The sequence below is a fragment of the Lissotriton vulgaris genome, chromosome 1_1 (assembly GCF_964263255.1).
Source record: "Lissotriton vulgaris chromosome 1_1, aLisVul1.2, whole genome shotgun sequence".
In the NCBI taxonomy this organism is placed as follows: Eukaryota; Metazoa; Chordata; class Amphibia; order Caudata; family Salamandridae; genus Lissotriton; species Lissotriton vulgaris.
In genome coordinates this window covers 1,051,755,568-1,051,778,480 of record NC_141685.1, presented here as the reverse complement: position 1 = coordinate 1,051,778,480, position 22,913 = coordinate 1,051,755,568, and the positions used below count along the sequence as shown (strand labels likewise).

General features: G+C 44.9%; 1 protein-coding gene across 3 annotated transcripts in view; it reads right to left on the bottom strand.

The window, feature by feature from the left end:
• RAB3D (RAB3D, member RAS oncogene family) overlaps window positions 1-22,913 on the bottom strand; it is a 214,395-nt gene that overhangs the window by 78,626 nt on the left and 112,856 nt on the right. For all 3 annotated transcript variants that reach the window (XM_086962793.1, XM_086962807.1, XM_086962801.1), the window contains exon 3: window positions 6,364-6,482. In XM_086962793.1, coding sequence (XP_086818919.1) covers window positions 6,364-6,482 — 119 coding nt within the window. The remainder of the gene's footprint in view (window positions 1-6,363; window positions 6,483-22,913) is intronic.

The following is a 22,913-nucleotide window of genomic DNA, read 5'->3' as shown; positions in this document are numbered from 1 at the left end:
TTGGCTGCTGCCCCCATTCCCGGGTTTTGGGATATGCGTGGCATCCTTAAGGGACGTTGTCAGGGCATGTACCATATGGGGACGGTTCTCTGAGGCATATGTGGCATTTTCGACACTAAACGTTCCGTTAAGAAGCAGTGGTTCGAGTGGCACCCTCCTGCAGCATTGACTTGCTTTCTCGCACGTCATCCATCGTAGCAGACTACAGAGGCATCCCGTTCGAATAAAGAAACAGACTGGGCACACGCTCACCCACCCTAGTTATTGCCGCGATTCCAATCTCTGTAGTCAGTACGCTATTGCGGGTCTGTGCCCTCACAACGTTACACTAATGATGGAGGGGTAGGGAACTCGCATATCCACTGCTGAAATGAATTAATATTTACCTATACTATTTACTTTCTTTAATGAAGTTTTATATAGCGCAAACTTTACCCAAAGTGTGTCAGGGCGCTTTACAAAAGAACTAGGTAAGTTACAAAAGGTACACAAGATACACTAAACACACTAACAAGTTACATATATACAGTTACAAAGGTACACAAGATAGAGCGGTGTGAATAATAAGTGCGTCAGCCCCGTGCGTGAGGTGCATCATCAGAGCTGTGTGAATAATAACAGCTGTGAGCCCATGCGTGAGGTGTAACATCAGAGCTGTGTGAATAATAACAGCTGTGAGCCCCGTGCTGAGGTGCATCATCAGAGCTGTGTGAATAATAACAGCTGTGAGCCCGTGCGTGAGGTGCATCATCAGAGCTGTGTGAATAATAACTGCATGCCCCGTGCGTGAGGAGCATCATCAGAGCTGTGTGAATAATAACAGCTGTGAGCCCGTGCTTGAGGTGCATCATCAGAGCTGTGTGAATAACAACTGTGAGCCCGTGCCTGAGGTGCATCATCAGAGCTGTGTGAATAATAACAGCTGTGAGCCCCGTGCCTGAGGTGCATCATCAGAGCTGTGTGAATAATAACTGCGTCAGCCCCGTGCGTGAGGTGCATCATCAGAGTTGTGTGAATAATAACAGCTGTGAGCAACAGCATACTCTTGCACACACTCTCACTGCTCACCAATTCAAAGTTTGATAAAACATTTATGCAACGCATTGTCATACACAATGCCAATAACTCAAACTTTAATGCTGCGAGACCTATTGCATTGTAAATGCTTGTTGTCTTTGTCCCGGGCTGCACTTTGAAACAGAAAAAATTCACAAATAGACATTTCCAGCAAAAGTGTTTTTCTTTTCTGTATCCATTTCACAGGGGGACAAATGAAGGAAAGTAGAGGAAACAGAGGGTAAGAGACTTTTATTGAAGTCACGGTTTTCAGCAAGTGAGGAGGAGCGAGAGAGAGACAGAAAGATAGGGACAAAGAGTAAGAGGAAGAAGGGGGGCAGCTGACAGCAGTAGAGCAGGAGAAGTGGACACTTCGACCACTTAATCTTACCTTACAAAACCTGCTGGGCACCTAGAGATCTCACATGCAACAGATGCGGGCTGCAGGATAGGCCAACCAGCCCTCTCCTTGACACTCCTGACCCCTCTGCTCTCGAATTCTACAGCACCCGACTCAGCGTGACTTTCACTGCCGCGGGCAGGATTGGGACAATAATGTTTGCAGGGCAGTCATTGGTAGCGCTTTCGTGCACTACCAGATTGACAGCCCTGGGACCCAAACAAGCTAATTTGCAATCACAGGTGATGGCAACACTGCACATGGGTGGGCATAAGCGTGCCTCGTGATCTGTTTAACACTGTCTCACAATGTTCAACATTGTGGAAAAGAAAGAGGAACAACAGTATTGAACAGTGCAGGCTTTTTGGAAATGCCACTGGTGCCATTTTCGGAGCACAAATGGCACCCCCCTGACCTCGGCACCCGGTGCGGTGGCACCGCTCGCACCCCCCAAAAACCGGAACTGGTTATATCACACAACTATCTACAGAAAAGAGCCTAGACCCTAACAGACTTGCTATAGAGTTCTTTTGCTGTCAATCTGACCTCCTTACATAACCCCTATTAAATATGTACACCAAAGTTCGAGAGAGTAGCCATCTCCCTGGGGACTTGAACGAGTCCCATATTGTCACTATCCCTAAAGCAGACAGCACTGCCCATCTCTGTTCAAAATACCGACCTGTATCATTTATTGCGATTGCAAAACCAAAATACCTGCAACACGACTGACCAAAGTCATTACTAACTTAATTCATAAAGACTACAGTGGCTTCACATGCCACTTAGATCTACATGTCATAATATACTTCGATTCCAAAAGCACTTGCAGATGCTGAACAGCTAGGTCAACCATTAGTCGTGATGCTCATACACTTTGAGAAGGCCTTTCACTGTGGGTCATGGACATATCAAGTCCCATTGGTTGAACATGTGGGTTTCGGCCTGTATTACTTGTCTTATGTTAAACTGCTATATGATAGACCACGTGCTCGAGTGAGAACTGGAGGAGCTTTATTGGCTCCTTTTGCTCTTCAATGGGGGACGGAGCAGGGATTTCCCTTGCGTCTGGTTTACCACGTCCGCAACGACCCGCGTGCATATGGCTTTAAATGGTCTGACACCTATGAATATTATCTTTATACACAGATGACCTATTGTTGTAACCTTCCCTCTTTTCTCTCTAATCTTACTCCCCTCCCTTCTTCACCCAGTTGGTATAACCTTAGAACGTTCACTGAAGGCTGCTTTAGAATGTTTGTTCTGTCACACACAGCCTTACCCAGTGCCTGCAGCTGGGGGTGCGCTTTACCTTTAATGATAATAATAAACAAAATTTGCGACATACCCGAAGGTGTTTGGTCAAATTACTACACCTATTAATTTACATCGGCAGCCACGACTCATCCAGGCCAATCGTTCTGGATATCCTTGATATCATTTGGTACTATTTCGGACTCAGAGTCAATTGGTTTAAAACAAGATTATTTCTTGTGAGACCACCTGGGCGGACTGTGGAATGCGCATGCCAAGCAGGTAAAACTGTGGCAACCATGGGATACTGTCTATGTTGCCATTTATTTTTGGGTTATGGTGACACAGACAAAAGCTGACTATCTTACCTTTTTGTTTGTGGCAACAACAAGAGATTTGTAGCAATGGTCTTCATTGCTGCTATCCCTTTTGGGAAGTGTAGCACTGTTGAAAATGATCACTCTCCTCAGTTTTTTCTTCACAATACAAAACTACACATATTATATAACCAAGACGACCAAAGCATCACTTACCTCTACCCTTACTGTGTTTGTGTGGTCGGTAGAGCCCTAACAACAAAGTGGCTTACAACAAATGCTGCAAATCAGCATAGGATGGAGCGTTGGCAAGGTCTACGTATTATCATACTAAAGGGGGTCCCATCTATTGGTTCTTAATGACTAAGCAATCCACCCTTCACTATATGTATGGGGTAGGCTGCCACAGCATGACACTCTTTAATAAATGCTGCCTTGAAAATTTGGAATTCAGCGCTCAGGAATCTCCAGTGGGAAGGTAGATTGACTGGTGAGACACCCCTGTGGCTTGGAGCCCTTTTGTCCTGCTGTCTCATCACTACAGGGCTTCCGAGGTTGGGACTTCTTGAGTATCACCTCCCTGGGTCAGGTTGTGGGTTGGTATTGACATTAAATCATTTACTGAGTTACAAGAAGAGTTAGGGCTGGAACAAGCCCAGTTTTATAGATACCTACAGCTGAGACATCCCTTCCTACCATCCTTGGTCATAATCCCTGACCTACTTGAATACAGTCCCCATGAAGCAAAGTTGATTACAGCTCCCCTTCATGATAGGGGCTGGTGTCTGTCATAGACAAATCCTTAGTAATTAACACTTCAGACTCCTTCCCAGTACTAAAAGAGCAATGCAAGGTGACCATGGGAGATTAGACTATGTTACAATAACTGCAGGATTCCACTTGATATAGTTTAAATACTTACATTGTAAATATGTGACCCGCAACAGTTGGCGATTATCCCAACTTGTCTCGATGTGAAGTGGCAGTGGGTAATTTCCAACATATTGTGTGGAGCGGTTCACCATGCTCCTTCTCAGCTTCTCGAAAAATCAACTTCACCATCCACAAACCCTCTTTCTGTTGTAAACAGTCTGTAACATCAATCTCTTCTCCATTACTTCTCTTGCAGGTCACCTAACTTATTTGTCACTTTATTGGTGTAGTAATTCTGCTTTTGATGGTTTTCTTCCACACACTTCCCACCCGAGCCCCACCACTCTTTTAATCTCACAGTCCTGATCCTTCATAATGTTTATCACTTGTATAAATAAAGGGTTTTATCCTTTGTTATGGAGTATTGAAGTTGTCTCCGCAATTTGCTGCTTTGTGTATTTGTAAAATGCACCACCACAAGTGAGTGTATCCCAGTGCGGAGCAGGTTTGTGTGCCTAGCCCTGCCTCTGAAAGGTTGATTAATTAAAACGCCAGTTCTTCAGCTTCTTGACAAATTTGAGAAGCGGGAAGAGACTCTGATGTGGAGCGGGATGCCGTTCTACGCTTTAGGAGTTATGACCTCCTGATCTGGTTCTGTTTATGCGTGGAATGTGTGTGAGTAGAAGTCTTGCACTGCGAAGGTGACTGGGTGGTGGGTAGAAGGAGATACAACTGTTCAGGTAGGTGTGGCCTAAGCTGTTTAGTGCCTTGAATGTATGTGCAAGGAGTTTGAAATTAGAGTGTTTTTGTATCGGCACCCAGTGGAGCTCCCTGAGGTGTGGTGTGATTTGAGTTTTGTGTGGCAGGTTGAGGATAAATCTGGCTGCCAAGTGCTGGATGGTTTGTAGTGTTCTAGTTACTTGTTTGGTGATTCCAGCATACTGGTTGTTTCCATAGTCCAACTTGCTGGTGACTAGGGCCTAAGTAACAGTTTTTTATGTGTTTCCTAGGTTCCATTTGAAGATCTCCCTAAGCATCTTCAGGTTCTGGAAGCAGGATGAAGTGTTGGCATTCACTTGTGCAGTTGGGTTCAGTTCGCTATTGATGATTATTCCAAGCTTCCTGGCGTAGGTGCTAGGAGTGGGTCTGAGTTTGGCTAGCAACCACCTGTAATCCCATGATAAGGTGTTCTTGCTGAAGATCACTATTTCTGTCCTAAGGATGTTGAACTTGAAACAGTGTGGCTTCATCCAGTTAGCGACTTTGGTCATGCAGGCAGTGAACTTGCTTCTTGTGTTGGGGGTCTTATCCGAGAGGGAGAGTATGATTTGTGTGTCGTCAGAATAGGAGAGCATGTTGATATTGTGTGCGAGGATGACATTAGTCATAAGGATCATTGAAAAGGGTAAGGCTGAGCGATTGACCTTAAGTCACTCTGCAGAAAAGTTTGTGCCCTTTCGAGGAGTAGGGAGCCAGGCTGATTGTTTGTGTTCTATCCATTAAGAATGAGCAGATCCAGGGGTGAGCAGGTCCTTGGCTGCCAATCTTGTGCAGGCGCCTGATGAGGATGGGGTGTGAAACTGTGTCAAATGCTGCAGAGAGGTACAGGAGTATGTGGGCTGCCTTATCCCCTCTTTCAAGGATCATGCAAATGTCATCTGTGGCGATGAGTGCTGTTTGTGTCTGTGGTTGGGCCTGAATCCAGACTGCATAGCATTTGTTCTCCTGATACCTTTACTTTCTTGTATATAGAGCACAGTGTTCATCCACAGCTCTTGGAGAGGTACATCTGATTGAATGCATATCATCTCTGATCCCAGAAAGCTGCATAGATTTCCATTCCCTAGAAACACTCTCCTGGGTAGTCCTAGCCTTGTTTGATGATATCTATGTACTAGGCACCAGGAACTTGCATCAAAATCCACCTGAAAAATGTGTAGGTGTGACTGCCAATCAACCAGTACATGAGTACCAGGCACTTCTAATCCTAAACTATCTCTTCAAGGCAAGAACCTGCTTATGAGTAAGTAGGTACAACTGTTCTTAAGAAATTTATTTTTAATGGATTTTCTTGGTATTTTAGCTTATATATTTATGCATAGCGTAATATTGAGTATAAATTGGACTAAGACATTGACTGTATAAATTGTATAAACTATCCTGTTTTTATATTACTTTTTTACAATGTATTTTTGAAGATTCTTCTATGCTATCTATTTTAAAATCGCTTTTATGGACAAATAATTATTTGAGTAAAGATTTTTGAGTGATTGATAGAGTAAGCGGTCCTATGTCCTGAAGTGTCCTTTACTTGGACCCAAAATCATATTGATAAAATTCTAAAAGCCTACCTGGTAAACCTTTCAAAGACTCAATAACTGAGATAACATCAGTGTGGCTTAGAATGCTCACGCTCCTTAAAACCTCTCCATTGCAGCAGTAGACTACATTATTTGAACTTACCAGTCCTGCACTGCTCCAAAGGAGTCCTGGTTGGTAATGTCATACATCAGCAGGAAGCCCATGGCCCCTCGATAGTAGGCAGTTGTGATCGTCCGATACCGCTCCTGACCAGCAGTGTCCTTTAGGGAAGGAAGAGGAGAACAGGTCAGGACAACAAGAACACAGTGCTCTGGTTTTCAAGATCAGAGAGTAAAAGGGGTTTTGACAGTTTTATTAACGCATTGGTAATTACATCCTCTCAGGACAATTGACGATCTGGGTACAGAGTGGAGACAGCCTGTTCTGGGGAGTCTTCTCCCATAAACATTTCCAAAATCAAGCCATTTTAAAGGCTTGGTTTGTTGACTCTCAGTTACATGACTTCCCATTAGGTTACCTGAAATATTACAAATATGTGACTATTTATTGGTCTGGAATCACATGAGTTGCTTCAACTGATTTAATGATATGTGTGGGATAGGGTGTGAGAAGACCAGGAAGAAACAGGACTACTCAGATCCTTTCAATAAACCGATAGATAAAGGTTTCTCAATGTTCTCCCCAAATACAACAGGACCTGGATGGTTTGATAATGCATGTTTGTCTTAGGCAGCTCCTATGTTAATGTAATTTTATCATCAGTGGTTTTTGTACATCACACTTTCTACTGTGTCCACTGGTTTTGGCGACGTTGTCGGTCTTGGATTCGCAGAGTGAACTTTGCCAATCGTGGATGTAAGTACATAAGCGGGATGGCTATTGCAACTAACCTCGACACCTGTAAGTGGAGTCTGTTGGATACTTGCTCTCCATTGATTGGTTTGTTATGGAGTAGCCTGTAGTGGTGGCTGGTGCTTCTACAGCAGGTTAATGGTTTCCACGTGGAAAGTCTTGGTTGGGGAAATCAGGTGTGATGACCAACTCCGGGACTCATGTATTTGAAGTTGAGGAGTAAGTCTTCTGGAGCCAAAGGTTTCTGTTTGGATGGAGTTGTGAGTCTTTGTCTCTTGATCCTGTTGCCTCTACAGTCTGTGTACTGTCATTTGTGATAGGTGGTTTGGGACAAAATGTCACAGTGTCACTGACTTCCTCATCTTTGTCTTTCTGTCCTAGTAAGGATGTCTACACATTACAGAGTAGGCAATGGTATCTCCCTGGCTCCGTTTTCATGTTTCCCTGTACCACTGTCGGCATCTCTCTGTCGATTTAGCTCAGGGTGCTATTGTGATTAGCTATAGTACAAGTGTTAGATTTATCAATTTCTATTAACAGCGTAGTTATTTTTTATCTTCCAGACTGAGTTGGTTCCTGTTCTGGAGTACGATTTAATCAGAGACAGTCTTGGACCATGTAACAGAGACCTCTGGATGAGGAAGTACCAAGGGAGAGTTGCTGATCACTGTATCACTGATCATCAGTAGATCAGTGAGAGGTCGTGTTAGATGTTAGGGGTTCTGCCTAGGTGTATTTGTGGGAGGATGGCTTTCAGTAAGTATCTGAGAGTCACTGATTTATGAGTTTTATCTCTGCTGAGATGATGTCTGTTTCAATATTAAGGTTGTGGTGGTGAATGTGGTGGTGGCACTTGTGGTGGTGACGGTGGGTGTGAGTGTGCAGTATGACCTCTCCAGAAAGAGAATGCCTTCTCTCTAGAGGTTTCCCTTCCTCCATTCGATTTAATAACACAGTTGGGCAATGCATGCATAAATGTGGGTTTCTTCCATGTGTCACAGGATTCAAGCAGTACCTCACTGATCAATCAATCAATCAGGATTTATAAAGCGTGGCTAATCACGCGATATGCTATCCAGGAGCTTGCAGGTCCTGAAGGCTTATTTGAACAGCCAGGTCTTGAGGGCCATTCGGAATTCAGGAAGTAATGTGATGGTTCGGAAGTCATAGTTCTTAACTGTGAACTGGGCGAAGAAGCATCCTCTTCTTCTGCTTTGGTAGATGCGGTGAGTATGGGCAAGTGAAAGTTGGGCAGAACGTCGTCTTCTTGACTGTTGGTGGAAGTTTAGGCGGTGGTTAATTTAGGAGCGTCCTTGGTTGTGTAGAGCCCCGTTTGTGTGGGTCATCAGCTTAAATGTGCTTCTCTTCTGTATGGGGGCCAGTGGAGTTGACTGAGGTGGGTTGTGTTGTGGGTTCGTTGGGGTAGGCCAAGGATGAGTCTGGCTTCGGGATTCTGTATGGTCTGATGTCTCTGTAGAAGGGAAGCAGCAATTCCTATGTAAAGGGCGTTGCTGTGTCCAGTCAGCTGGTGATGATTGATGAACCCTAACAAGGCCAAAACTGGTCGGGGTTGCTCCAGCTCCCATCTGAAGATGACCTTGCCTATATTATGGCATAGATTGCTCCCATGTGTAGGAGATTCACCTCTGATTTGCATAAGGTGGCCCTCTGTCTACAGAGGTATGGTGGGTAAGAAATGTTGGAGTAAAATGAGGGCCTGAGGGAGGGTCAGTGACGGGGATTAATCTAAGCATCCCAAACATCACCTTTTTTTGAATTGTAGTTGATGATTTTAGTGCCACATTTAAACCCAGATATGGGTCCAATGCTCACTGTGCCGTAGGACTCAAGCTACACCCTCCTGGTAAAGCTCAAATAGGGTGAAAATAGTATAGGTGGCATGTACCTTGCCTGGCAGTTTGGGATGGACTGTTTCAAAGGAGCATAGTCAGTACTGATTTGCATAAACCGGACCAATGCTTAGAGTGGCACGTTGGGCAAACAATTATGGACTGAAATGCGGCCCAACCAATCACCAGTGTCTGGGATTAATTCAAGCATTCCATGCATCACCTTGTTGTTTATTGTAGAGAGCTGGAATGCTACCAAGGGGTTTAGCCTGCGGGTAAGATTATTTATAAGCATTACTCCCATCGCCATTTGTGTTTTTACAGTAATTTGAAGTCAATAATAATTTTTCTTTACACTGATAATAATCCTATTTTGCTGTGATGTGAAGTAAATTTGAAAGGTTTCTATACCTGTTCTAAATACTCCTGTCTTCTAGGAAGCACCTATAGAGATCTAGTAAAATCGTCCGTAATGGATATTTATTTTTTATTTAATGTTTTTATTTTTTTATTTATGGTACTAGATGCAGGCGGAAACATGTTTACTTTTCTTCTTCTTTTTGTGTGGCACGTTTGCAATAAAAAAACGAAAATTAACCACTGTACCACCTTGTCAAGACAAGTGCTTTCTTTGTTTTCAAACGTTTGGCCTGGTCACATGCTTTAGCACTTAACATTTTACAAAGATTAGAAATTGTGTGTCAGCTAATCCATGGATATCGTTTATTACTATAAGAGTGAAACTTAAGCAGCTTATTTTGCAAACAAAAAGCCAAGATAACTAAATATTGGAGTCATTTTTCATACAGGCCGTTTGCTTGGGCCTTGAGGGTCTTACTTGAATCAGCACTCATGGTTCCTAATTTGATGCCTGGCTCTTCTACCAGTGCAAAACCTAGTCTCGCGTATGAAGATGGTGTTCAGTTGTGGGGTATTGTAGCCTTCAGATCAGCCTAACAGAATCATCCAAGATACTTCTATAATGGACACCAACAATTCTCTATTTGGAGTTGTGAAATACTTTTTTATTTTGGGCTATCGCTTTTACTCTCTCTCTCTCTCTCTCTCTCTCTCCCCCTCAGGTTCTTCGTAGAATGTAGGAAGTCATTCATAGTTCATACACTTTTAGTTAGACTTGCTGGCCTTGGCTCAGAAAGGCTGGTGTCACGGAGGGTTGAGCAGTAGCTACACCCACCCGTTCCTCCTTAGAAGGTTCATGCTCATGTGGTCAGGCCAGGGCCAACAGAGATTTGGTGCCCACCCAACATAATATGATCTGGCAACCAGCTTTGCGGACTAGCCCTTGTGTTGAGCAGACACTTTGGCGAAGCCAACTTGAAAAAAATATCTTTGGTTAAATTAGCGGACTATTATTTCCTTCCCAGCACTGATAATTAGGGCTTTAAAACTGTTGCTTGTGCCTGATCATAAAAGCAAGTAAAAGTTAGCAACTACATTCGGGCTTTAAAACTGTTACTTGCGTCTGAGCATAAAAGTAAGTAAAAGTTGGTAATTGCATTAAGGCTTTAAAACTGTTGCTTGTGTCTGAACATAAAAAGGTAACTAAAAGTTCATAATTATAATACCAGTTTGTCCTTCGTCCCTCTAAATCCAGACAAATGCCCCACAATCCCATTTCCCCCTTTATTATTTGCTTATACACAGAGAAAAGATGGATGTTTCAGGAGCGCGAGACTAGGCAAAGCCTTCATGCTGTTAGTCCCTTTAAAGGCGTTTGTATTTTGTTCAAAACATGCTTCGGACCACTGTCCTACCCACAAGACATCTCTGTTTGCCTGGATGAAGTAGATAAGGCTTTTAAAAATAAGAGTCACTGTGGTGAGCAACTTGTAGCTAAAATAGTTTTTTTTTCACTTGCAGGATGGTTTTACCATGCAGGTACGTTATTTTTGTGCCGTTCAATTAAATAGTGGTACAATATAAACCGAGCAAATGTGTTTTCGTAAGATTGCTTCGCCATTGTGTTGTTATTGTGGAAAATAGCCGCGTGTTCAGGCGTGGGTAGTGTTTGCGCAGAATACCAATGCGGGAAGTGACGTCCAGGGAGCTGTTAATAGCTGAGCTTTTATGTCAGGGCCACGAGATGCGGATCTCAGTTACTCTGGCAACCGTGCTGCGCAGCGCCTCTGGTCGACTGCAAACAGCTGGAGACACCGGGCTCCTGCTGGCGCGCGCGCCGCGTTTTAAGCACCTGGCCGAGTGAGAGAGGCCTAATGGCCCTCGCGAGGTGCTTTTCACCTGTTCAAGTGCAGGGTTCTGAAAAGTCATTGGATGGAGATAAATAGTTGCCATTCCTCCAAAATGGCAGGTCTTGCGGTTGGGGCGTGCTGACACTTGGTGCATTTCGGGGGCATTCAATAAAAGGGGCACTCCTACCCCAAATGGGCCTTCTCCCTTTTGAAGTTCACTACTGGCAGAGTAGCTTACTGCTAGGAGGCAGGTGGAGGATTGTGGAAGCCTAAACTAGGCAGCTATAATGCGAGGGGGACACAGTGAATACTGGTTCAGAAATTAGGCCCTTTAAATCCCTTTACCTCTTATCCAGCAGATCGAGAGGAGAGAGGTAAATATGTACTTATTATTGGAATTTGGAGCAGCGTGAAAGGATAGTCATTATTGGCTCTGGGACTGGTGCAGTGGTAGGGAGCCTGTCACCTCCAAGCATGAAAAGAGTCAAGAATTAGTAGGGTACAGAGAATATCGCTATCCTGGCTGAAGACGGCTGATAGCCAGAAACTGGTCCTAGGATGCTTGATTCCGGTCCAGGAAAGACATTGCTTGGCAGTTCGGGCTGGACTTTTCCCATGAGGCACAGGGTCAAGGCTGATTTGCATATGGCCATGTCTGAACTGGGGTGGTGTGGAGTGCAAAAAAACGATGGATTTAGGCCCAGATCTCTGTACTGAGGTGAATGTATGACATTGTTCTGCATTCTGTCCATCAACTGTTATTTTTGCATTTGTCACCCCGAGTGGGATGGGTATGCTCAGACGTGAGTCCCATGCTCTCCACACCACTGGAGTCAAGCTATCCTGGCTGAAGATGGCTGATAGCCAAAAACCGGTCCTAGGATGCTTGATTCTGGTCCAGGAAAGACATGGCTTGGCAGTTCGGGATGGACTGTTCCCATGAGGCACAGGGTCAAGGCTGATTTGCAAATGGCCATGTCTGAACTGGGGTGGTGTGGAGTGCAAAAAAACGATGGATTTAGGCCCAGATCTCTGTACTGGGGTGAATGTATGACATTGTTCTGCATTCTGTCCATCAACTGAAATTTTTGTATCCAGATAGCTCCCAGCCAGGATCGTGCTGGGAGAAAAGGAGAGCCGATGGGCACTTAAATTTTGTCTTTGTCTTGGGCTTAGCTGGAGGTAAAAAACATTTAAAAGGAGATAAAAAATGTTTTTATAAAAGCCCCCTCCCTGCCTTCACGTTGCTGCTGGGAAATATAAATGTAAATGTAAATGTCAAGGTATTTGTAGAGCGCACTGCCACCAAGCGGTTTCCTGGCGCCATTACTCATACCGCTGTGGAACCCTTCCTGGCTTTCCCTGTGAAGTGTCCACTCCTGGGCACCCACAGGGTGAAGCCAGACATCCTAGCGCTGTAGGGGCCGGTGTGGAGGTTAAGCATGCTATTGCCCAGAGTTGCAGCTTGGGGCCCATGATTAGAATAGGCACGAGGCTAGAATTGTCAGGTCCGAGGAAATTGAGCCCAAGACCCGCCGAGGCGGGAATTGAACCCTGGTCCCGGGTCAGAACTCTGCATCAGGGTCTGCCGCTCTAACCATTGAGCCACACTCTGCAGGCGCTGCTGAATGTGCCCGGTGTCGGAAAATTACTCCAGGGACAAGTTCAGCATATTTTATGGGGCCCAACTTCTTGGCAATGGAGACAGCGTCCACCCCGTGAAAACAGTGGGTGGACGTCGTCTAGCCTGTGTACCGCCCAACTAGTGCCCTGGAGTTTCTAAAATTTGGATTTCTTGAAAAGTAAGACAACGTAGGAGAGGTGATGCTATTGGGGGCGTCGAAGAGATAGAGTGATTTTAGGCAGTCTTGCCCAAGGAAGCAGTAAGATTGAAGCAGGCTTCAGGTTCCCTTGTCTGTAGACAGGGCCGGCTCTAGGGCGGAGCGACCGGTGCCACCGCACCAGGTGCTGACTTCGGGTGGGGGCGTCCTATTTACAAGTATATTATTGTTTTACAATCACCTTCTGCGGCGTTCCTGGCCTCCAGACATTTTCAGGAAACTATATAAATGCCAAGATAGCTTCTGTGATTAATGTTTTTCCTGGAAGAGATGAGTTTTGTCTAGTGGAAGTTTTGACTCGTCCAATGGTAGTGCTGAGGGTTAATATGCCTGCTGCAAAGAACATGTACCATTCAGATTGCAAAGTGCATATAATTTGAATAGGTCAGTGGGTTACTGCTTTTTCCTGAGAGATCCTTTTGTTACTTGTAGTTTATACATTATATTTCTAACATAGAACAGTGAGCTATTAAGTGCCATCAAAGAGTTGCATGTAAACTGCAAAGTATAGTTTAAAGTGTTATGATTTTTCCCCCCAGTCTTTCATACTCCTAATTTTGCATATAGGGTTCATTTGTATTGAAATCAAATCTGAGGATTAAAGAGAACCCCCAATCATGGTGTTTAGTTTTGAATACTGAGTTTGTGGTTCTCCAGACCAAGCACGGTTAAACAGTATGGATGACATGATGTGACTACTACACCTTGTAGTCCTCTGCCTTATGTAACATTTCCTATACACTGATTTACACACGTATGATTGATTGTCTCTGTAATTTAAAGTGCTCTGACACCCTAAACTGGTATGAGTGGCAGCAGCACTATAAAACTAATCAAACGCATCTGAGAGAGAGTGGTTATGGAGGTGGTCATTGGGGGGCACCAACAAACATTGTCGCACTGGGCGCCACCAGCGCTAAAGCCGGCCCTGTCTGTAGAGAGACCGGTCACATCCCCAGCGAGGTACGTCCTGTTCCTATGGAAAAAGGAAATAGGCCTGGAGCATGTTGCCACAGTGGCGCTGTCACGTCACAGGAGGCTTTTATATTAACAGCCTCGCTCTGCTGAGCACGCATTTACAAACAGCTCCATCTGTTCGAGGTGACAGTGAGCTGAACCACCCCCCCAACCCCCGCCTGCAGGAGGCTGGAAGTTTAAACCTGTTGGAAATTCAGCCTCTGCAGCCCAGATCTCGGTGTGTACCGCCATATTTCTCAACGAGGACGAAACTGGAGCACAGAGTTCATCGATTCTCCGGGTGGCTGAAATAAATGGCTTCATGTTGAAGCCAAGGTTTCTGCCTTCTCGAAGGATGTTACACTTCTAGGATATCAAACTCCCTGCACATCCCCTCAAGGATAGAATTAGAAGAGGCCGGGTTGCTTAGCAGACACAACAACCCTCCTCCTCCTCCCATTAAATCACTGACATTGAGAACCTTCCTATCTAAGCCTTTTCTTAGAAGAGGGGCAGCAAAATATGAAAGAAGTGCAGTTCAGATACTGTTTATATAAGAGATGGGCCCAGGTTTACTAACGCGTTGCGCCGGGTTTGCATTACTTTTGTAAGTCAAGCCTGATGGGATTTTCTATCCAACACATCACGATTTGCACTGATAGTTTCCCAAAGTAACACAAAGGTGCGCTATGCCGCCGTACCACATTTTTAACCAGCCTCACAACTTCAGCAGACCTCACTCTCTCCAGCCAAACTGCATCAAAGCGTTCTATGGAAGGGCTCTTACAACAGCTCTAAGCACTGGAAGATTCCTATTAGCAACACCTTCTGTGGCAGGGCTACTACAGTATTGCAGATCACTGTAATAGCAACAACTTCTGTGGCAGCCCTTTCTCAAGTGGCCAACAGATATCAGACCTACAACCTTTAAGCATGCTCTGGGAAAGTCCTATTCCAAGAGCCCGGTGCATAATGACTCTTAAGAAGCCTAAACCCTTTGACAGCAAGACTAGTCTAAAAGCTTTGTGCATACAAAACATAAGCATAATCAACATTTTATCTGTGACCAGTTCAAAAAACTATGCACATTACAAACTGGATTATATTATCTCACTGTCATACACGCCTCATATAGGAAGCTTATGTGCCAAGCTGACGTACAACATCGGTTTATGGCAATTCGAGTGTGAAAATACTGGGCATACAGAGTTAGAGCATTAACTACTCCCTGTATAATAGGCCTTTTTGCAACAACCCAGAGCATGCCATGTTGGACAATTATCAACACCTTCTATAACAGGCCTATAGCACCAGACCTGTGTATGCCAAGGCTCATTATTATCAACATCCCCCAATTGCAAGGCTATCCAACAGTTTCAGTTAAGCCACACCCTTCCTTGTGACTTAAACATGCTATAATGGCAAACCTCAGGCCTATCTCTGGTTTCCTTACAAAAATCCTAGAACAACCACCAACCAACTAGTCAACTTCCAATTAGGCTAATGTCAACATAGACGGACCGAGACTACCCCTGTGAGCGTTAGGGCAAAACATCCAACACCAGGGATTCTCCTCTTACTTGATGCACCCTGAAGAATGGACAACCAAAATATTCCTTTCATCAGCGAGTCTTCCTAATGATTTGGTGGGCAGCACTGTAGTTTTTCACATCAATTCTTCGCTAATCAAGAAGGCAAAACTGCAGTCCTTTTATCCAAGGCTACGTCCATCTCAGGTGCTGTGATACACAAAGCAGTGCTGTCACCAACTCTTTACGGCAACTCAGCGTCAACTTGGGTGACGATGATCACCAACTGTAGCACAGGCGTATGCTGCTGACACGCAAACCACATCGGAACATTAGAGGATCCAGGGAACAGTCAAAATGCCATGGAGCCCTTTAACTAGTTCTGCTAAAATGGTTCCGAAGTGTAGTTCTTATTGCTTGAGCCCAGCATCAGCTTGTGTCCCCACCAATGAAACTGCAGATTTACATCGACCTCACAGGAATGTGGTGGCCTCTGTATGACTAAGCATTAGGACATGTACTGGGAAGTCAACCGTATCCAGATATGACTGAAATCTAACATATGGGAAATAGCTCCTGGAATGGATACTCGATAAAAATCTAGAAGAATCTTAAACGCTCATTGAAAAATTGAGAGGCAACTTAAACTAAATGAAGAGAGTAGCACCTGATGCAGCAGACAGCAATTTCTTCTGTATAGCTATAAGAGGATCCCTGAGAAAGGACTCCTGATTATGCCTTTCATGGTTATGGTAGGACCACCGACCAGAGGTGTTAGGTATGCCATTTTATGGGACCTCGATAAAGCGGTCAGTTCCACTGCCACACAGTAAAAGCGCGCACTGAAGTCCGTACTCCACTTATTTTTATACGTCAGTCAAAATTTTGAGAAACCACATCATGTCTGTTTCACATAGCAATGCAGACAGAGACAAAATAAAATACATCGTGTTATCTCGGGAAGCACAACTTCTCGAGCAATGGGCACCGCACCACAGTTACTCTCCAGAATCAAACAACAGAGACTCTTTATAGAACTCATGAAGAGCATTTCTGCCTTTGGGAAAGATTGCAACATGAAGGTACTACACCAAAGGAAAATAAAACATGTTCAAACCTGGCATCCACTTCCAGTCCTCAGGGATATAAGGAGGAGGTATGCAGGGCCAGGAATTGCAAGACATTTCTATTAACTTTTTCACATCTCTCACTTATCCACAGAGTGCTTTGAAAGTTCAGGCTTTCCAAAGTCACAATGATTCTAACTGGCAGAAAGTGGGCAAGGTGTCTTCCATACATGGATGTGTTCAACCTGTCTTTCATAACTCATGGGACCCTATCAGCCTCCATTTTGTAGCCCAGAATGAAAACGTGTAGTTTTAGTAGACAGGCTCATGAAGTTTTAGAACTTAGTAATTTGGATGAACTATATACAGGCCCGGCAACCCGAGAGGACAGGCGTGCGTTCTCTGGAACATGTTGCTTCAGCTGACATGTGAAGTGGTGTACATAGAACAGTAGAGTGTGTGTGTTGCAAATGACATGAAACGCGAACGTATGAAGATCACGTCCATAAAGGTACATTAGCTGAAGATAATGTGGCACACACATTTCATGTAACAAGTCCAAATCTTAAAAGCATTAAAAAAAGAAGCAAATTGTCAAATGAGGAGAAACTGGAGCTATTCCAGGGATTGCCCCTCTCCCCCATAACTTGCCTTCGCTCTTACTCGGATTCCCCTTTTAAACAAATCTTGTGCATCACTTACAAAAATTGTGTAGAAACATATTGATTTAGCTTAATATGCTAAGGTAAATACAGCACTGTGTATATATAATCTGCAGGGAGGGGCCATCCTTTGTTTGCATATGTGAAAGGACTTTAAACAAGGAGACATACATTTCAGAGTCTTACCTGGTAAATGGTAAGGCACTAGTGCTGGAGTTTCAGAGATGACGTTCAGCAACATTGCTGTTTCTGAGTACGACCTTCAGGGAGTCTAATGCTGTTCTAACACACTGCCAAATAATGCACATCTGGGGAGTGCCACATTAAATGAGCCAGGAGCGAGTTACATAATCGTCAGCCCGTGTATCCAAGATCATCTTGGCGCTTAAACTACACAAGAATTGGCAAAGCGAATAGGTTTCGTCTATGCGCGGTCTATTGGCTTTGTCAAAGAAGTGTTTAGTTCAACATAGTTGAATGAAAAGAAAACGTATATGTTCTATTGACGTTTAATAGCTCAGGACAATATTGGTAACTCAAGGGTGCATCATATTCCTCACATTGTTAGTCCTTCTGAAATGTAATTAAAGGTGACTATGCCTCATTTGTTTACACTGTGAGCAAGCACTCACAAGTGAGGAAGGGTGGAGTTACTCGTTCTGATGTTGCACTGTATCCTCATAGGGCTTTTTTTTTTTTTACTTTAAGCCATGTTGCACGGCAATATGAGGGAAGTGCAGGCGAGGAGGGCGGAAGCACCAACAATCGACAGGGGAGGCGGTTGAGGGAGGACATGTAACATGTAACACGAACACGAAGGAAGTGTGGGGAGGAGGGAGAAAGAATCAACATAATGGCAGTGGGAGGAGGGCGGAGGGAGAAGCAACATGAGGCAGTGGCGGGGAGAATGATGGACTGCAGACACATGTGCTCTTTGGGAGTGCATGCAAAAAGTAATAAAAACATACCTGCAGAGGCTTGTGGCCAGTGGAAGGACACTGACCGGGGGCGGGAGCTGTACTAGGCCCATGCTCCACGGAAGAGGCAACACAGAAGCCTCAGGAGGAAGGAGCAGAAGGCACTGACCAATCAGAAGCAAGGAAGCAAGAGTGATGGGGAAGCCAACCAGTGGTAAACAATGGATGAGCTCTAAGCCTGATTTAAGAGTTTTTTGTTAGGTAGACTGCGCGTGTGGCTGTCTCAGGAGAACCCTAAAAAGTGTGGCGCAAATAAGTTAAGAAAATGTAGCAGAACAAATGGCCCTTGAGAGCTGTACTGGAGAAACCATGGTTCGCAATCTAATGGAGGAAGCTCTATGACTGAGTCTGAGCTGCAGGGCCATAACTAGGCAAGCCCTGCCTCCAAGATGGGCACACTTAAAGCAGAGAATCATCAATAGATGCTAATGTTCAGAGCGTAGATAAGGCAGAACAATGGATTCTAGAGTGAATGCAGCTGGCTCCAGCAACATAAAAACAGGCAGGTCCACAAATTGTCATTGAAGAGAGTAGGTTACAGCACTGCTTAAACTGGAATTTATGAGCAAAGGAAAGTTAAAAGAGGTCCCTTCGTGCCTCTGAAACATTCACAAATGTATGTAGGACACAGACAAGTCTTGCTGCCATACTCTGCTCAGTCTCCAGATTCTGAATTCTCACAACTGACAGATATGGGTACCAGATGTTGTTCTTGTCTTATCTTGAGAGGGTACACGCTTCTGCCACTCGTCCTCACAAAGAACAGAGCAGAAATGGAAGGATCTTTTTCAAACCCCTCTTTCGGTCAAAGGCAAGAAGACACCAATAATTTCATCTATTTCACCCAAAAAGCACCTCTATCAAAACAAAGACAAAGCGGGTTTCTGCATGGCCCTTATCGAGGAGCTGATACCCAAACTCATGAACGTCAAATTCGACCACCCTTTCGAACTAGACAAAGCATATAGGGTACCAGCCTTCAAAGAGACTACTAGAGGGGGCCCTGGTCCTATTATTTGCAAACCACTACGATCACAACACACAGAGGCTATATTTGGGGTAGCAAGAAAAAGCTCCCTGGGGGGCGGAATGGGGATCTTGCCGTCACACGTTCAGTGTGCAAGGTTTTGGGACAGGGAGGAGGGGGTGTTTGGGGGGAGGGGGGATTTTTTTTGTCCATTTAGTGTGTCTTGTCTGTCTAGCTTATATACTACGACGCTACCCACTGTCTTCATCCCTATCCTCACCCTTCTAGCTACACACCTGTATTCAAGTAGAAACACGGAAACAAGGTCTGGTGAGAGGCACAATGGAGCCAACAGGGGGAATCCTAGGGGGCTCCCACCGATTAGACAGTAATCACTAGCAGGAAACAAGGGTACATACAGAAATGCCACATGGGAGAGAGTAAGGAATGGCGGCGGACACACACTTTAACCAATGCCACAAAATAACATGACCTCCTTGTTAACGAACCTAAAGGTAGTCTCCCTCAATGTGAAGGCCTCAACCACCCAGTCAAGAGGAAACAAATTCTAGACTAGCAAAGACCAAAGGGGACGTGATTTTGCTGCAAGAAACCAAGCTTTCCCCTGAAGACGCAGTGCGAATTAGAGCGATATGGATAGGTCAGGTAGCCTGCTCTCGGGCAACAGGGAAAAAACGAGCGGTGATCAAGCAGATAACAAGCATTTGCAATGCAATAGGTCTCGCATTATTTAAGTTTGAGCTATTAGCATTGTAAATGGCAATTGTTTTTTGCTTTATGCTATAGTTATGTTTTTACATAAAAAGCTACATATAAAATATCTTTTATTAAAGTTATTTATGCAGTATCTAAATTTTCTTTGCATAAAAAAAGTATAATAATATCTTAGTAAAAAAGTCAAATATTTTAATGGAAATTCACCAAATGTTCATTTATGTGTTGGTTTTGAAAATAGCTAAATTAATAGCTTTGTCATTTACAATGCCAATAGTTATAACTTTCGCAAATGTGACACCTATAGCATTTGTAATGCAACATTTGTATTTACGTGACTTAGATGTATTGATATTACAAATAACAATGGCTTTTAATTTTTTTTAATACTTAATAAAAGTGATTGTAATTTATAATGGCAATAGCTTAAACTTTTGTAAATAACTTTTGTGAAGATTATGTTCAGTGTATTTTATTGTAACGAAATCCAAGAACAGAAGTGAAATATGAACATTTTTTTGTGACATTTGTAATAAAGCTTGAAACATTGAGAGAACATATTTGTGCTGTGGTGGTTCTGAGTGATAATGTGGTGGTGCTGAGTGACTGTACTCACTGTCACTCTGCACTCACTGTCACTCTGCACTCACTGTCACTCTGCACTCACTGTCACTCTGCACTCACTGTCACTCTGCACTCACTGCACTCTGCACGCACTGTCACTCTGCACTCACTGCACTCTGCACGCACTGCACTCTGCACGCACTGTCACTCTGCACGCACTCTGCACGCACTCTGCACGCACTGTCACTCTGCACGCACTGTCACTCTGCACGCACTGTCACTCTGCACTCACTGTCACTCTGCACTCACTGTCACTCTGCACGCACTCTGCACACACTGTCACTCTGCACTCACTGTCACTCTGCACTCACTGTCACTCTGCACTCACTGTCACTCTGCACTCACTGTCACTCTGCACTCACTGTCACTCTGCACTCACTGTCACTCTGCACTCACTGTCACTCTGCACTCACTGTCACTGCACTCACTCTGTACTCACTGTCACTCTGCACTCTGACTCTGCACGCACTCTGCACTCACTGTTTCTGCACGCACTGTCACTCTGCACGCACTGTCACTCTGCACGCACTGTCACTCTGCACGCACTCTGCACTCACTGTCACTCTGCACGCACTGTCACTCTGCACGCACTCTGCACTCACTGTCACTCTGCACTCACTGTCACTCTGCACTCACTGTCACTGCACTCACTGTCACTGCACTCACTGTCACTGCACTCACTCTGCACTCACCCTGCACTCACTGTCACTCTGCATGCACTCTGCACTCACTGTTTCTGCACGCACTCTGCACTCACTGTCACTCTGCACTCACTGTCACTCTGCACTCACTGTCACTCTGCACTCACTGTCACTCTGCACTCACTCTGCACTCACCCTGCACTCACTGTCACTCTGCACGCACTCTGCACTCACTGTCACTCTGCACTCACTGTCATTCTGCACTCACTGTCACTCTGCACTCACTCTGCACTCACTGTCACTATGCACGCACTCTGCACTCACTGTCACTATGCACACACTCTGCACTCACTGTCACTCTGCACGCACTCTGCACTCACTGTCACTCTGCACGCACTCTGCACTCACTGTCACTCTGCACTCACTGTCACTCTGCACTCACTGTCACTCTGCACTCACTGTCACTCTGCACGCGCTGTCACTCTGCACGCACTGTCACTCTGCACGCACTCTGCACTCACTGTCACTCTGCACTCACTGTCACTCTGCACTCACTGTCACTCTGCACGCACTGTCACTCTGCACGCACTGTCACTCTGCACGCACTGTCACTCTGCACGCACTGTCACTGAATTCACTCTGTACTCACTGTCACTCTGCACTCACTCTGACTCTGCACTCACTGTTTCTGCACGCACTCTGCACTCACTGTCACTCTGCACTCACTGTCACTCTGCACGCACTGTCACTCTGCACGCACTGTCACTCTGCACGCACTGTCACTCTGCACGCACTGTCACTCTGCACGCACTCTGCACTCACTGTCACTCTGCACGCACTCTGCACTTACTGTCACTCTGCACGCACTCTGCACTCACTGTCACTCTGCACGCACTGTCACTCTGCACTCACTGTCACTCTGCACTCACTGTCACTCTGCACTCACTGTCACTCTGCACTCACTGTCACTCTGCACTCACTGTCACTGCACTCACTCTGCACTCACTGTCACTCTGCACTCACTGTGCACTCACTGTCACTCTGCACGCACTCTGCACTTACTGTCACTCTGCACGCACTCTGCACGCACTGTCACTCTGCACTCACTGTCACTCTGCACTCACTGTCACTCTGCACTCACTGTCACTCTGCACTCACTGTCACTGCACTCACTCTGCACTCACTGTCACTCTGCACTCACTGTTTCTGCACGCACTCTGCACTCACTGTCACTCTGCACTCACTGTCACTCTGCACTCACTGTCACTCTGCACTCACTGTCACTCTAGCCATGCTGTTCACACAAACACACCTGCTGGTTCCATAAACAACCATGTAAAGACTACATCTCGCTCCAACTACACATTGTGGCTAGATTTCTACGTTTTTTAAACATTTTTATAGTGCTACTCTACCCAAGGGGATGTCAGAGCACTAAATAAGCAAACCGAGAAACCCTAGTCTAGAGAAACACATTTAACAACGGAAAAACAGCGTCTCAAGAAATGCACGTAACAGGAAAACAGCAGCAAACCAGCAAGTAACATCACAAAATGCAGCAAAAAGGAGTGAGGAGACACGGTAGACAAAGGATGGTGAAGAGGGCATAGGTAAACATCGGAGAGAAAAGACTAGAAGGGAGAAGTATAGAGAAAAGATGGAAAGATTATCTGTTTGCATAGCTGAGATGTAAAACATTACAGGCAGGAAAAAATAAAGGACATTTGAATATTCCCGCCGCAATTTATTTTAGCACTAAGGCATTGACATGGTCAACGT